We start from the raw sequence: 15,454 nt of genomic DNA, 5'->3' as shown, positions 1-15,454 counted from the left end.
ATATCTGAAGAGATTATAGTCGAAAACTGCCCTAACATGAGAAAAGAAAGAGCCACCCATGTCCAGGAAGCACAGAGTGTCCCATACAGGATAAACCCTAGCAGAACACAGTGAGACACATATTAATCAAACTAACAAAAATTAAATTCAAAGAAAAAATATTAAAAGTGGCAAGGGAAAACAACAAATAACATACAAAGGAATCCCCCTAAGGTTACCAACTGATTTTTCAGCAGAAACTCTGCAGGCCACAAAGGAGTGGCAGGATATATTTAAAGTGATGAAAGGGAAAAACCTACAACCAAGATTACTCTACCCAGCAAGGATCTCATTTAGATTTGATGGAGAAATTAAAAGCTTTAAAAACAAGCAAAAGCTAAGAGAATTCAGCACCCCAAACCAGCTTTACAGCAAATGCTAAAGGAATTTCTCTAGGTGGGAAACACAAGAGAAGAAAAAGACACACAAAAGCAAACCCAAATCAATTAAGAAAATGGTAATAGGAACATACATATCGATAATCACCTTGAATGTAAATGGATTAAATGCTGCAACCAAAAGACAAAGACTGGGTGAATGGATACAAAAACAAGACCTGCATACATGCTGTCTAGAAGAGACCCACTTCAGACTTAGGGACACATACAGACTGAAAGTGAGGGGATGGAAAAAGATATTCCTTGCAAATGGAAATCAAAAGAAAGGTGAGTAGCAATACTCATTTCAGATAAAATAGACTTTAAAATAAAGAATGTTACAAGAGACAAGGAAGGACACTACATAATGATCAATGGATCAATCCAAGAAGAAGATATAACAATTATAAATATATATGCACCCAACATAAGAGCACCTCAATACATAAGGCAACTGCTAACAGCTATAAAAGAGGAAATTGACAGTAACACAATAATAGTGGGGGACGTTAACACCTCACTTACACCAATGGACAGATCATCCAAACAGAAAATTAATAAGGAAACACAAGCTTTAAATGACATAATAGACCAGATAGATTTAAATGATATTTATAGGACACTCCATCCAAAAACAGCAGATTACACTTTCTTCTCAAGTGCGCATGGAACATTCTCCAGGATAGATCACATCTTGGGTCAAATATCAAGCCTCAGTAAATTTAAGAAAATTGAAATCATATCAAGCAACTTTTCCAACCACAACGTTATGAGATTAGAAATCAATTGCAGGAAAAAAACTGTAAAAAAACATAAACACATGGATGCTAAACAGTGCACTGCTAAATAACCAAGAGATCACTGAAGAAATCAAAGAAATGAAAACATTTCTAGAAACAAATGACAATGAAAACACGATGGCCCAAAACCTATGGGATGCAACAAAAGCAGTTCTAAGAGGGAAGTTTATAGCAATTCAATCTCAACTCAAGAAACAAGGAAGTATCAAATAAACAATCTAACCTTACACCTAAAGCAACTAGAAAAAGAAGAACAAAGAAAACCAAAGTTAGTAGAAGGAAAGAAATCATAAAGATCAGAGCAGAAATAAATGAAATAGAAATGAAGAAAACAATAGTAAAGATCAATAAAACTAAAATTTGATTTTGAGAAGATAAACAAAATTGATAAACCTTTAGCCAGACTCATCAAGAAAAAAAGGGAGAGGAACTCAAATCAATAAAATTAGAAATGAAAAAGGAGAAATTACAACAGACACCACAGAAATACAAAGCATGCTAAGAGACTACTACAAGCAACTCTATGCCAATAAAATGGACAACCTGGAAGAAATGGACAAATTCTTAGAAAGGTATAACCTTCCAAGACTAAACCAGGAAGAAAAGAAAATATGAACAGACCAATCTCAAGTAAGGAAGTTGAAACTGTAATTAAAAATCTTCCAGCAAACGAAAATCCAGGACAAGATGGCTTCACAGGTGAATTTTATCAAACAGTTAGAGAAGAGTTAACACCTATCCTTCTCAAACTCTTCCAAAAAACTGCAGAGGAAGGAACACTCCCAAACCTGTTCTACAAGGCCACCATCACCCTGATACCAAAACCAGACAAAGACATCACAAAAAAGAAAATTACAGACCAATATATCTATCACTGATGAACACAGACGCAAAAACCCTCAACAAAATAGTAGCAAACAGAATCCAACAGCACATTAAAAAGAGCATACACCATGATAAAGTGGGATTTATCCCAGAGATGCAAGGATTCTTCAATATATGCAAATCAAACAATGCAATACACCATATTAACAAATTAAAGAATAAAAACCATAGGATCATCTCAATAGATGCAGAAGAAGCTTTTGACAAAATTCAACACCCACTTATGATAAAAACTCTCCAGAAAGTGGGTATAGAGGGAAACCACCTCAACATAATAAAGGCCATATACAACAAACCAATAGCAAACATCATTCTCAATGTTGAAAAACTGAAAGCATTTTCTTTAAGCTCAGGAACAAGACAAGGTGTCTACTCTCGCTACTATTATTCAACATAGTTTAGGAAGCCCTAGCCATGGCAATCAGAGAAGAAAAAGAAACAAAAGGAATACAAATTATAAAAGAAGAAGTAAAACTGTCACTGTTTGCTGATGATATGATACTATACATAGAAAATCCTAAAGATGCCACCAGAAAACTACTAGAACTAATCAATGAATTTGGGAAGGTTGCAGGCAGGATACAAAATTAAGGCACGGAAATCTCTGTCATTCCTATACACTAACAATGAAAGACCAGAAAGAGGAATTAAGGAAACAATCCCATTTACCACTGCAGTAAAAAGAATAAAATACCTAGGAATAAACCTACCTAGGGAGACGAAAGACCTGTATGCAGAAAACTATAAGACACCGATGAAAGAAATCAAAGACAATGCAAACAGGTGGAGAAATATAACATGCTCCTGGATTGGAAGAATCAATATTGTAAAAATGACTATCCTACCCAAAGCAATCTACAGGTTAAACGCAATCCCTATCAAATTACCAATGATATTTTTCACAGAACTAGAACAAAAAATTTTACAATTTGTATGGAAACACAAAAGACCCCGAATAGCCAAAGCAATCTTGAGAAAGAAAAACAGAGCTGGAGGAATCAGGCTCCCTGACTTCAGACTATACTACAAAGCTACAGTAATCAAGACAGTATGGTACTGGCACAAAAACAGAAATATAGATCAATGGAACAGGATAGAAAGCCAAGAGATAAACCCACACATCTATGGTCACCTAATCTATGACAAAGGAGGCAAGAATATACAACGGAGAAAAGACAGCCTCTTCAATAAATGGTGCTGGGAAAACTGGACAACTACATGAAAAAGAATGAAGTTAGAACACTACCTAACACCATACACAAAAATAAACTCCAAATGGATTAAAGCCCTAAATGTAAGACCAGACACTATAAACTCTTAGAGGAAAACACAGGAAAAACACTCTTTCACATAAATCACAGCAAGATCTTTTATGACCACCTCCTAGAGTAATGAAAATAAAAACAAAAATAAGCAAATGGGACCTAATTAAACTTAAAAGCTTTTGCACAGCAAAGGAAGCCATAAATAAGATGAAAAGACAATCACGGAATGGGAGAAAATATTTGCAAATGAAGCAACAGACAACGGATTAATCTCCAAAACATACAAACAGCTCATGCAGCTCAATATCAAAAAAACAAACCACTGAATCAAAAAATGGGCAGAAGACCTAAATAGACATTTGCAGATGACATGACACTATACATAGAAAAGAAGAAGACATACACATGGCCAAGAGGCACATGAAAAGATGCTTAAGATCACTAATTATTAGAGAAATGCAAATCAAAACTACAATGAGGTTATCACCTCACACCGGTCAGAATGGCCATAATCAAAAAATTTACAAACAATAAATGCTGGAGTGGGTGCAGAGAAAAGGAAACCCTCTTGCACTGTTGGCGGGAATGTAAATTGATACAGCTACTGTGAAAAACAGTATGGAGGTTCCTTAAAAAACTAAAAATAGAACTACCACATGGACCCAGGAATCCCACTCCTGGGCATACCATGAGAAAACCGTAATTCAAAGAGACACATGTACCCCAATGTTCATTGCAGCTGTATTTACAATAACCAGAACATGGAAACAACCTAAATGTCCATCAACAGATGAATGGATAAAGAAGATGTGGTACATATATATAATGGAATATTACTCAGCCATAAAAAGAAATGAAATTGGGTCATTTGTAGAGATGTGGATAAACCTAGAATCTGTCATACAGAGTGAAGTAAGTCAGAAAGAGAAAAACAAGTATCGTCTATTAACGCATATATGTGGAATCTAGAAAAATGGTAGAGATGAACCTATTTGCAGGGCAGGAATAGAAACGCAAACGTAGAGAATGGACGAGTGGACACAGTGCAGGAAGGGGAGGTTGGGATGAATTGGGAGATTAGGTTTGACATAAATACACTACCATGTGTAAAACAGATAGCTGGTGGGAACCTGTTGTATGGCACAAGTAGCTCAGCTCGGTGTATAACTGAATCACTTTGCTGTACAGCAGAAATTAACACAACATTGTAAATCAACCATACTTCAATAGAAAATTTATTTTAATTTAAAAAAATGGGGTCAGGGGAGGCTGGTAGAAAGGCTAAATATGCAAGAAAGTCACTTTACAATGGAAAAGTTTGGGAAATGTTCTGAAGAGTTGGTAATGCCTCAGGGATTTAAAGGACTTACTTGGAAGTTGGAGGGGAAATAATGAATTTGTATAGGTAAACAAGTGAAAACTTTTAACAGTCTAGTGTAAAAAACTTATTTATTTATAGTGGTAACTTCTTACTACATAAATAAAAATTAGCATACTAATATACCACACAGGTATACCAACAATTATTTTTTTTTTTTTTTTTTTTTTGCGGTACGCGGGCTTCTCACTGTTGTGGCCTCTCCCGTTGCGGAGCACAGGCTCCGGACGCGCAGGCTCAGCGGCCATGGCTCACGGGCCCAGCCGCTGCGCGGCATGTGGGATCTTCCCAGACCGGGGCACGAACCCGCGTCCCCTGCATCGGCAGGCGGACTCGCAACCACTGCGCCACCAGGGAAGCCCCCAACAATTATTTTTAAAAAGTTTTAAAATCTAATTGTAATATCAACACATGCTCATTATAGTAAATTTGGAAAATATAGAAAAATAGAATAAAGAACATAAAATCACCCATAATTCCAGCACCTAAATATAACCATTGCTGGCATTTTGTTGTACATTCTTGTTCTTCTATGCACATATAGAAATGCTTTAAACAAACCTTCAATAATTCCGTGTCCTGTTTTTGAAATCTCACATTATATAATGATCAACTTCCTGTGCCACTAGATACTCTTCAAAATAACAATTTTTAATGGTTGTATGATATTCCATCCTACAGAGAACTCATAAGTTATTCTTAACAACCCTGTTCAGAAATCTTTGACACCTTCACTAATTATTTTTCTTGGGAATGATTCCTAGAGGTAGGACCACGAAATCAAAAGGTATAAACATTTTAAGGATCCTGACATATGCTGCCTAATTGCTTTCCAGAAGGAACATACCATTTTAAATTCTCTATACCATATATAGAATGTCCCATTAAAGAAAATTCTTTATTACTTTATGAATAATTTTTCCTTCACTTAAAATTTTAAATAATATATAAATAAGTAAAACTAAAATACATTTTAAATGATAAGAGTACCTTAATATAAATCTGAGCAACTGAATTGGTATGAGGTGTCTACCTAAGACACCCAGCCAAGCAAAGTCAGTTACTGAAGCACCAGAAAGACAGCTCCATGAAAAGGATCAAGAAGATATTATAAGAATGTAACTAGTATTAGTTTTATATCCAAATAAGAAAAAAGTCGGAACTGTACCCTTCATGCTCCTATTCAAAGAAAGTAGGCTTAAGTATTCCTTAAGGAATATTGAACTGTCAAGGAATATTGTAAATAGAAATTCTAGGATCTCAGGAAAAGAAATTCAAGAGACAGTAAAATGTAATATACTCAGGTCTAAAGAAAATACAAAATAAAGCTGCTAATTAGATTAACTGTTAATACAAGAGACATTTTTACAAGGTACAGTACCTGATTAGAACTGGCTTTTTCAAGTCTGTCAATCATAATTTCAAATTGCAAAGGCTTAATTTCCATCTTTCTGTTAAGTCTATTTAATAAGGTCTCATCTTCTGAATCCATATCATAATCTGGTTGTTCGTTGTCTAGATTAAAGGCTAGAAAAGAAAAAGAAATTCTTCAAACTCAGGAGAAATCATGGAGTTATATAGTGTTTATATTCAACCACAGAATACTCCCAAAGTATAAGGCATTGACCAAAGAGGAGTTCACAAGCAGACATCAAAAAATTGGTTTTAGAGACTCAGTTGAAGAAAAAATAAATTTTAATTCACATATGATTTAAAGTTTCACAGAACAGTAAAAACAGCAACTAGAATTTTTTATTTTAAAAATAAAGGGTCACAAATACATATATTAAAATATAAAGTAGCAATTATAAAAAAAGATATTTATTCACATGGTAGTTGGGAGCATAAAGAGAAGGTATGGAACAAAATGAACAGTCCGGAAATAAACTCAAGTATAAAATATATGATGGGAATGGCATTTCAAATCACTGGAGATAAAACAGATTTAAACAAACAAACAAAAAAGAGGTGCTGGCCTGACAGACTAGTTTTCTTTAAAAATAAATAAATAAATAAAATTAACATTGGCAACATTATAGATGGACCTGAGGGCGTTATGCTAAATGAAGTAAGTCAGAGAGAGACAAATAATGTATGATCTCACTTCTATGTGGAACCTAAAAAACAACCCAAACTAATAGAAAGAGATCAGACTTGTGGTTACCAGAGGCAGAGGGTGGGAGGAAGGGGAAATAGAGGAAGGTGGAGGAGGATGAGTACGAAAGATAAGCAAAAATTGATAGGAAAGTATAATTTTCAAAATTTCACTTTTTTGGGGTACAGTTTCTTCTCTTGGCTATCTCTCAGGCTTTATCATCCATTAACAAAGAGAACAACCAATATGTCACGTTATCAAGAGATACTGCTTGGAATATTCTTAGGGATGTGAGCTAACAGCAAGAAATCTGCTATTTAAAATGAAATCTTCTTTAAGGATTGCCTAGCTCTGAGAAGTTGAATTCTGAATCTGCCCAGAAATTTATTTCTGGGCCCCTGAAGTCAACTGATTCTTTTTATGAACTGACAAAAATCAGCATGAGGTACTCACTAATATTTAGAATGGACCACTATAATTTGATTTACATTAGTACTATAAAAAGTATAGACATTCCTGCTATAACATGATATGAGTTCCTCAAAAAAAAAATCCTCTATATGCAAAATTGTACACCAAAATAACAGGCTTATGTAAAATCTATGTAACTTTCTGTTATCAGAGTCCAAGCAAACCATAAACATTACAGTAGATGGCCACGTAAGCCACTCAGAATAGCTGGCTACTACCTCAAGCGATACTAAAAATGCACAAAAATAACAGAATGGAATTGCTGGCTTGTGGATACTGACAGAACACAGACGGTAAGGGAACTTGGCGCGCTGGGGCTCCAGCAGGAAATGCAACCTGCCGTTATATGAGAGCTGTGCAAGGCTAGGGGGTATACCTTTCTGGGAAAGGAATCTTAGGTGCAGGCACTCATTTTTAATTTTTTTAATATAGAGTTGAAAGGACTCTTTCCATGTCAAGCAGTCCAGGAAAAGCCTTTGCTCCTCTCTACTGAAGATTGTAATCCTTCTGTTGCTATTCCAGCCCCCTTTGGCAAAGAAAAATCAGAGAAGAACCAGGACAACTTCCATGCAGTATTGACCTCATTCCCCCCTTTTATTGATTGTTGTTGAGCTATACCAATGTATCATAAACACTTGTGCAGAGTAGTCTGTACAGCAAATCTGTATTACGAAGGACAAAAGTAATAATTTTATCTAGATCACCTGTCCTGATATTATTTTTCTTATAAAATCCTAAATGATAGATTCCCCATGTCATAGCTCTTTTTTGTAATGAATGAGATATTGTTTATAAATCTACCAATTGATAAATAAATGAGAGAAATGTATATAAAAATATTTCACAGGCAATCAACTAAATAATTATATAAGCATCTATGTTACTACTCACATTCAATTTGCATTCAAAGGGCTTTTTTTTGGATGGGGGTGTCAAGAGAAAGTGTTTTATTTTTTTAATGTGGTAAAATACAAGTAACAAAATTTATTATCTTAACCATTTTTAAGTGTACAGCTTAGTGATATTAGGTACACTCACAATGCTGTGCAATCATCACCACCATCCATCTCTAGAAAGCGCAAGAAGGATTTTATAATTTCCTACTACCATTTCTTGCTTATGCTACCAAAAATATGGATATACTTAGTACTGTCTAGAAATAATACCTACCTCCTACATGTATCACAGAAACAGTTTACAGAGTAAATCAAAAGATGTTTGTAAAACATACAAAATCCTGGTTTAGTACTAATTCAATTTATTAAGTGCTTACTTAATACGTTAGGTAGAAAGCTAGGTATAGTAGATGAAGAGATGAATCCCTGTCTGTAGTTCCTCATTTGGAGTATGACAGTATTGACTTATACTTGTAAACACTCCTGTATAGGAAAAGAACTTTCCGTCTCTCAAGATTTTAAAGAACTTTCCGTCTCTCAAGATTTTAAACACACATACCTGGTGGTCACTGGGCTTAGAACATTTTGTGTGTGTGTGTGTGTGTTTAAAAATCATTACTTATTTTATTTCTCCCGCAGTGCATCCCAAGTCTCTCCTACATCTGGTTAGTTCCAAAACTATTCAACTCCAGAACCGGTCCAGCAATGCAGCTGCTTGCAGCTGAGCCTGGGAATTGTCAGATACCTGCCAAGGTGTTGTAAGGCGTGGGCTGTGTCCAGAGATGGAAGTGTGGAAAGCAGTCCTCCCAGTACCACTCAGCTCCACATCTGTCAAGCACCTGGCTCAGGTGGGGCTTAGAATACTGTTTGTTCGTCTTAACAAAGTATTATAGTATATCCTTTGAATTACATGACGATATCCCAGTTTATATCTTTTCTGTCCTCTGATTTAGAGGAGCGGTATGGCTATATATCATGCTCCTTTTGGATACTGGCAGTAAAGAGGTTAACTTGGGTACATATTTCTGAATTCTAGTTCTTTGGAAGGGAATTGCACCCCTGATGGATACTGTGTGCTACTGATGAGAACGATTCAATTTCCATTCCAAATGAGTAAACCCTTTTAAAACAAGCCTGGCAATATCCCTCATGTTCTTCCTTTCCTACCAGGTCCCAGGCAACGTGGCTCTAGGAAATAAAGAGAAAAAAGGCCATCCTGCCATCAAAAAGAGAGTGACCAGAGAATACACTACCAATATTCACAATCACATCCATGGAACATACACCTCATATATCGAGAAATCTGAAAACTCACCATGAAGGAGATGGAAACACCTCATGTGTATACTGCTAACAAGCTCAACAAAGCTGTCTGGACTAAAAGATTAGGAATGCACCCAACCATATTTGGGCTTGTTTATTCAGAAAACATCATTAACATGAAGATTTGCTGAAGAAGCTCTATACACTGGTTACCTATGTACATATCCTCACTTTCAACTTGCAGAGGGACAGGAGAGCAGTTTACAAATCTGAAGACCAGAAGGCTTTGCATTTCTTCCTTCCACACACCATAGAGTAATAGGCAGATCTTGTAAAACAATGGGCAAACTAGGGTCATCTGTGTGGTCTACAATGCATCTAATAATAAGCTGGTCTGCACCAAGACCCTAATGAGAAACTGAATTGTACTCATCAATAGCATACAATACCTAGCAAAGGTACAAGTCCCACTATGCACTGTCCCTGAGTCACAAGGGGCAAAGCTGACTCCTAAGAAGAAAATTTAAGCAAAAGCAGCCAAAAAATTTAAAACAAATATGATTAAGAAGGAAAATTTCTGAAGGAGTTCCTCCTCCACAGCAGACAAAGCTTCCTGAGAGCTTCGCTTCAAGGTCTGGCCAATGTAGTCTAGTGGCTAAGCAGATTGCTTTATGTGCTCAAGAGTGAGAAACTGGAGTTCCATCTAAGGAAGATCAGGGCCCACAGAGGCAGACCCTTCTCCCTCCCATCTTAGTTCAAAAACCAAACAAACCCCAACAGACAGTTATTATGATAAAAAGTAATTGTCTAAAATCACAATAAAGTTACTAAGAAGGAGAAAAAAAAGGGCTGTCCAATCCACCTTGAATACTTCCAGTGAAGGGGCAGACAGATGTATTGTTTGACAGCTGCTTCTTACACTGAGTCAGTATCTTGTATATTTCTTCTTCCACACCTCTAACAATTAAGTTTACTTTCATATTAAAGAAAAAATTTTCACCTAAAAATTCACTCATCCACACGTTTTTTTTCTTCAATTTGAAACAGGAACAAACCATAAACAATACTCTTGACATTTAAAACAGTTTCACATGTAGATAAAGTGATATAAACAAGAGAACAGCAATTCCTGATTTTAAATGTTTTTTTATTATCAAAATTACTCCATTTTGGGGCTTCCCTGGTGGCGCAGTGGTTGGGAGTCCGCCTGCCGATGCAGGGGACATGGGTTCGTGCCCCGGTCTGGGAAGATCCCACATGCCACGGAGCGGCTGGGCCCGTGAGCCATGGCCGCTGAGCCTGCACGTCCGGGGCCTGTGCTCCGCAGCGGGAAAGGCCACAACAGTGAGAGGCCCGCGTACCACAAAAAAAAAACAAAAAAAATTACTCCATTTTTATTAGGGAACATTTTTTTAAACCTAAAGTTGCTTGTCTTCTGAACAGGAATCAAAAAAAAAAGGCTGCAGACACTAAAGGCCATGAGAATGGAGACAATATTTATTACTATGCTTTCAGATTCCTTTCCTTATGAGTTTATTTTCTCTGAAGATCAACATATATCATTAAGGGTCTATAATGTGCTAGGTTCTAACAACAGGAAGAACGGGAATACTCAAGATTGTAAAAAAATTTTTTAAATCTATGTGCAACCTGTCAAGAGGAAAACTAGAATAAACAAAATATGCTGGGAGATCTAGACTCCAATTACCTTTACCCAAATTATATAGTAGTTACTCTTCTCTAGTAAACAGAGGGTAAAAATCTTAAAGAGTAATAGTTCTGGGACTTCCCTGGTGGTGCAGTGGTTAAGAATCCGCCTGCCAATGCAGGGGACATGGGTTTGATCCCTGGTCCGGGAAGATCCCATGTGCCACGGAGCAACTAACACTGTGTGCCACAACTACTGAGCCTGTGCTCTAGATCTCGTGAGCCACAACTACTGAGCCCATGCGCCAAAACTACTGAACCCTGTGTGCTCTAGGGCCCATGTGCTGCAACTACTGAGCCCACGTGCCCAGAGCCTGTGCTCCACAACAAGAGAAGCCACTGTAATGAGAAGTCCGTGCACCGCAAAGAAGAGTAGCCCTCGCTCGCCGCAACTAGAGAAAGCCTGCATGCAGCAACACAGACCCACCGCAGCCAAAAAAAACAAAAAGTAATAGTTCCTAAGGGTAGTTGCAGACCAGAACCCCAATGTTCAATTAATCATGTAATTCCCTTTCCTTGTGTTGGTGGAAAAACAACAGGTGTGGAGGAAAATTACATAACTAAAAAATGTTTACTCAACAATATTTAATACAGTAAAAATCTCACTGTCATAAAGTAAACTTTGGATAATTTTCATTAAAAAAATTTTTTTTCTTATTCCTGGAATCCATTTTGAATTTTCTCTTTCAAATCTCCTTGTTACCTTTTTTCTTTTTCTAGTACACTAGGGTCATATTAAAAAGCAAGACAAAACAAAAAAGTTTACAAATAATAAAAAGTTGCATGACCTAGAGTTGGAAACATCTTATCTTACAGATCAGAAAACTGAGGTTATGAACTTTGGTGAGTTGAGCACAGGTTTCAGGGTCTTGACTCAGAGCTCAGTGCTTCTCCCACTACACCACACAGATGCTAAATTAAACCCTTCTAATCATAATAGCTGTAATAAAAAGTTCTTTGACTGTCAACGGGAAATAAATTAAAAGACTGTTTTTGTTCAGCCATGGACTTAAATGATTAAGATAATAAATTACATACATTTAATAACCAAAGATAAAAAAGATTAATTTACAAATAAAACAAATGCCAGTTGACTACAGTGCATGTAAAAGAAGATACTGCGAACCCAGTGCACCACGCACTCAAGGATTTGTTAAAAACAAACAATAAAAATTAAAATGAGAATGAACTCTAATAGGACTTTCCCACTTAAAGTTATTTTACATCTAGCAAATGTCCAACATTTACTTATGAATCATCAATGATAATTTTTTTAACATAAAAAGAAGCAACATTATACAAAGCTCCTTTCATGCACCTTCAAATTTCAAAAATGCTTACTTCTGGACACTATTTGCCAACATCCAACCCCTTTTTGTTTCTTTTTTTTTTCTTTCTTTCTTTTTTCCCCCAATCCCTTTGATGCAAGCAACAAAATAAGACAGAGGCACTAGTGCACCTTGTTTTGTAAAGGTTCTTCTTTTAAAGTATTAACAGTAACACTTATAAGAGGGTCATTCACTTAAAAACGCTCTAGTCTACCTCTTCTTCCAGCTCTGCATTTCCTTTCTTATACAACTTTCCAAAATTATGTTTATTAATCCTTTGAACCCAGTAACAACAAACACTGACTATACAACATGTACAACATGTGTAACAGGCTCCCTGCTAAATTAAAATAGATAACAACACCATAAAGCATAGAGAAAGTGGTGAAAGGTAATTCCAGACAGAGAGGGTAGCAGGAAAAAAGAGAATATGCTTAACTACAAAAGACATAAATTATCAATAATGAGTTTGGGTAGGAGGCTGTATGATTCCAATGTACCTTCAAATAGTAGGACAAAAATTCAAAACCATATGTCCACAGAAGCTGTATGCACATATATAAAATATATATATATATTTTTAAAGTAGAGTTGAAGAGTTTTACAAATCTAGCATCAGCAATGCTATTGCATATCTAAATCTCAGTTAAATGGAACCCAGTGTACACTAAAGTGGGCTCTGACCAGGCAGACCTATGAACTAGGAAGCAGTTGGAATAAGACATCTTCCTAAGATCCCATATACTTAACTCTAAGGAAGTCCAGGGATCTGACAAAGGCTCATAAGTCTCTCCTTGACATAAGTAGCATCAAAGCCTTTAAAACAGTGTTTCTCAAAATTAAGCATTCCCAGAATCATCTGATTGAATCAAACAGATTGCTGAGCTTGATGACCAGTTTCTGACCCAGTAGATCTGGAGTGTGCCTTGTGAATTTGTATTTCTAACAAGTTCCCAAGTGATGCTGGACAACATTTTGAAGACCTCTAACCTAAACCCAAGTCTTCACTCTTAAAAGATTATAAACTTTACTTATTCCTAATGTGAAATACAATGAATTTTAAAAATTCTTGTATTGTTAAGATCCTCAGGCTTCAAATAAATTTCAAAGATACTTAATGATGAACTAGTATATCTCAAAGTTCAGAAACAACCCAAGCACCATCTCCTCCTCTGCTTGGAGCTCTCCAAGGTTCTGATAACCTCCAAATCTAGCTGTTCTAAATGTTGTACCAAGAGATCATATGAATCCTGATAAAGTCAGAATTCTTGACTTTGATTCTCCAAGATTTCCTACTGTTATAAGACTTGAGTAGAGACCTTACTTACACTTTCTTCCCAATGTACAGAAAAAGAAAGTGAAGTGCAGAAGAGTTCAAGGCCACTTTTTACAAGACTATATAGTGACCCAAGGCCGTCTACCAACTAATTTATTCTATAAGGAGGTCCAGGTTTATACTATAATCAGGATTATTCTCGTAGTCTTTCTGCTGACTAGCCAACAAACTACATTCCTCTCCCACTTTGAAGAATTCACTTTTTATATATAAAAAAAGTATTACTGGTCAAAATCAGTAGCAATGACTACAACTATGGGAACCGCAGACCATGAGAATCGGTAAGTGGATACTCTGAATTTTCAGGTAGAGATTTTCATAGTTAGAGAGGGGAAAGAGCCTAATGATATTAGATAGGACCCAGGGGGTGTGATACTGATTTAAAAAAAAAAAAGGTGTATAAAGATAATGATCCCTTTATTCTCCCTCAAATTATGCTTTTTCTTATTAGTCTTCTCTTTTCTCCTCCTTCAGATTCTTCCTCCTGTGTTTTGTAACAACTCAATAGACAGCTGGGCAAGTAACAGTTCAGGACATAAAAATGCTAATGGATTCTAAACACATGAAAAGACCTTCAACCTCATTCATAATAAGAAATCCAAATTAAAACTATACTGAGAAATCAGAGTAAAGTCTGGGTTTCAGGCAATGATAATAACGTACCAATATGATTTCTTAGATTCAAACATGTGCCACAGTAATGCATGATGATAATATTAGAGGAAACTGAAACTGGATGAGAGGTATACAGGAACACTCTGTATTACCTTCATAACTTTCCTGTAAATCTAAAATTTTTCCAAAATCAAAAGTTTATTTTTAAAAAATTACTACTGATACACTGAGGTGTATCATTTCTTACCTACCAAACTGGCAAAAATCAAAAAATTCAAAAGCAATCTTTTGACCAGGATATGGGGAAACAAGCTCTCTCATACTTCGCTAGTGGACATACAAACTGGTATAACCCTTACAGAGGGCAATTTGATAACTTCTGTAAGAAAAAGATATAATCGTACCTTTATGAAATTCTTTATATTCAAAATTATTCACTGAAGCACTATTTGTAATAACAAAAGACTGGAAACAATCCAAGTTTCCTTCCATAGGAAACTGGATAATAAACTGGCACATCCCAAACACAAAGGACTACTCATGCAGCAGTAAAAAGGCGTGAGGACACACTCTACATGCTGATACAGGATAATTTCTAGACTATACTCTTACACACACACACACACAAAATATGCTAAAAAGTACATACAGTGTGCTAATTTTTCTGTAAGAAGGGGTATAAGAATATAATTTCCTATGTACTTCAATTTGTGTAACAAAACCCTAAAGGAATAGATAGACTAATAAAAGTGGTTACTTATAAGGGGAGGGTGACTGGAGTAGAGGGTAGAGAGGGATGAAGTTGTTTTTGTATATTTTTATTTTGGAATATTCTAAATGCATTATCTATTTAAAGATAAAGTAAAATCATGTCACTTTGCGACTCTAAAAACAATTTTGTGTTTTAAGAAAATATTCTGGGTCTGTGATCCCTATGTACTGTGATCCTCAGATTCTCCTGTTCAAACCTCTTATCTTTCTCATTCACTCTCAACCAAT

The 15,454-nt window shown here is 36.0% G+C and overlaps 1 protein-coding gene across 1 annotated transcript in view; it reads right to left on the bottom strand.

Moving 5' to 3' along the window:
- EPC2 (enhancer of polycomb homolog 2) overlaps positions 1–15,454 on the bottom strand; it is a gene marked incomplete at both ends in the record, with an annotated part of 106,153 nt that overhangs the window by 33,511 nt on the left and 57,188 nt on the right. Inside the window, one exon of the mRNA XM_079710644.1 lies at positions 6,126–6,271. Within this exon, the coding sequence (XP_079566770.1) occupies positions 6,126–6,271 (146 nt within the window). The remainder of the gene's footprint in view (positions 1–6,125; positions 6,272–15,454) is intronic.

Source organism: Hyperoodon ampullatus (assembly GCF_949752795.1).
Source record: "Hyperoodon ampullatus genome assembly, chromosome: 8".
Taxonomy (NCBI): domain Eukaryota; kingdom Metazoa; phylum Chordata; class Mammalia; order Artiodactyla; family Ziphiidae; genus Hyperoodon; species Hyperoodon ampullatus.
The sequence above is the reverse complement of the archived record's forward strand: the minus strand, read 5'-3'. Positions and strand labels throughout refer to the sequence as shown.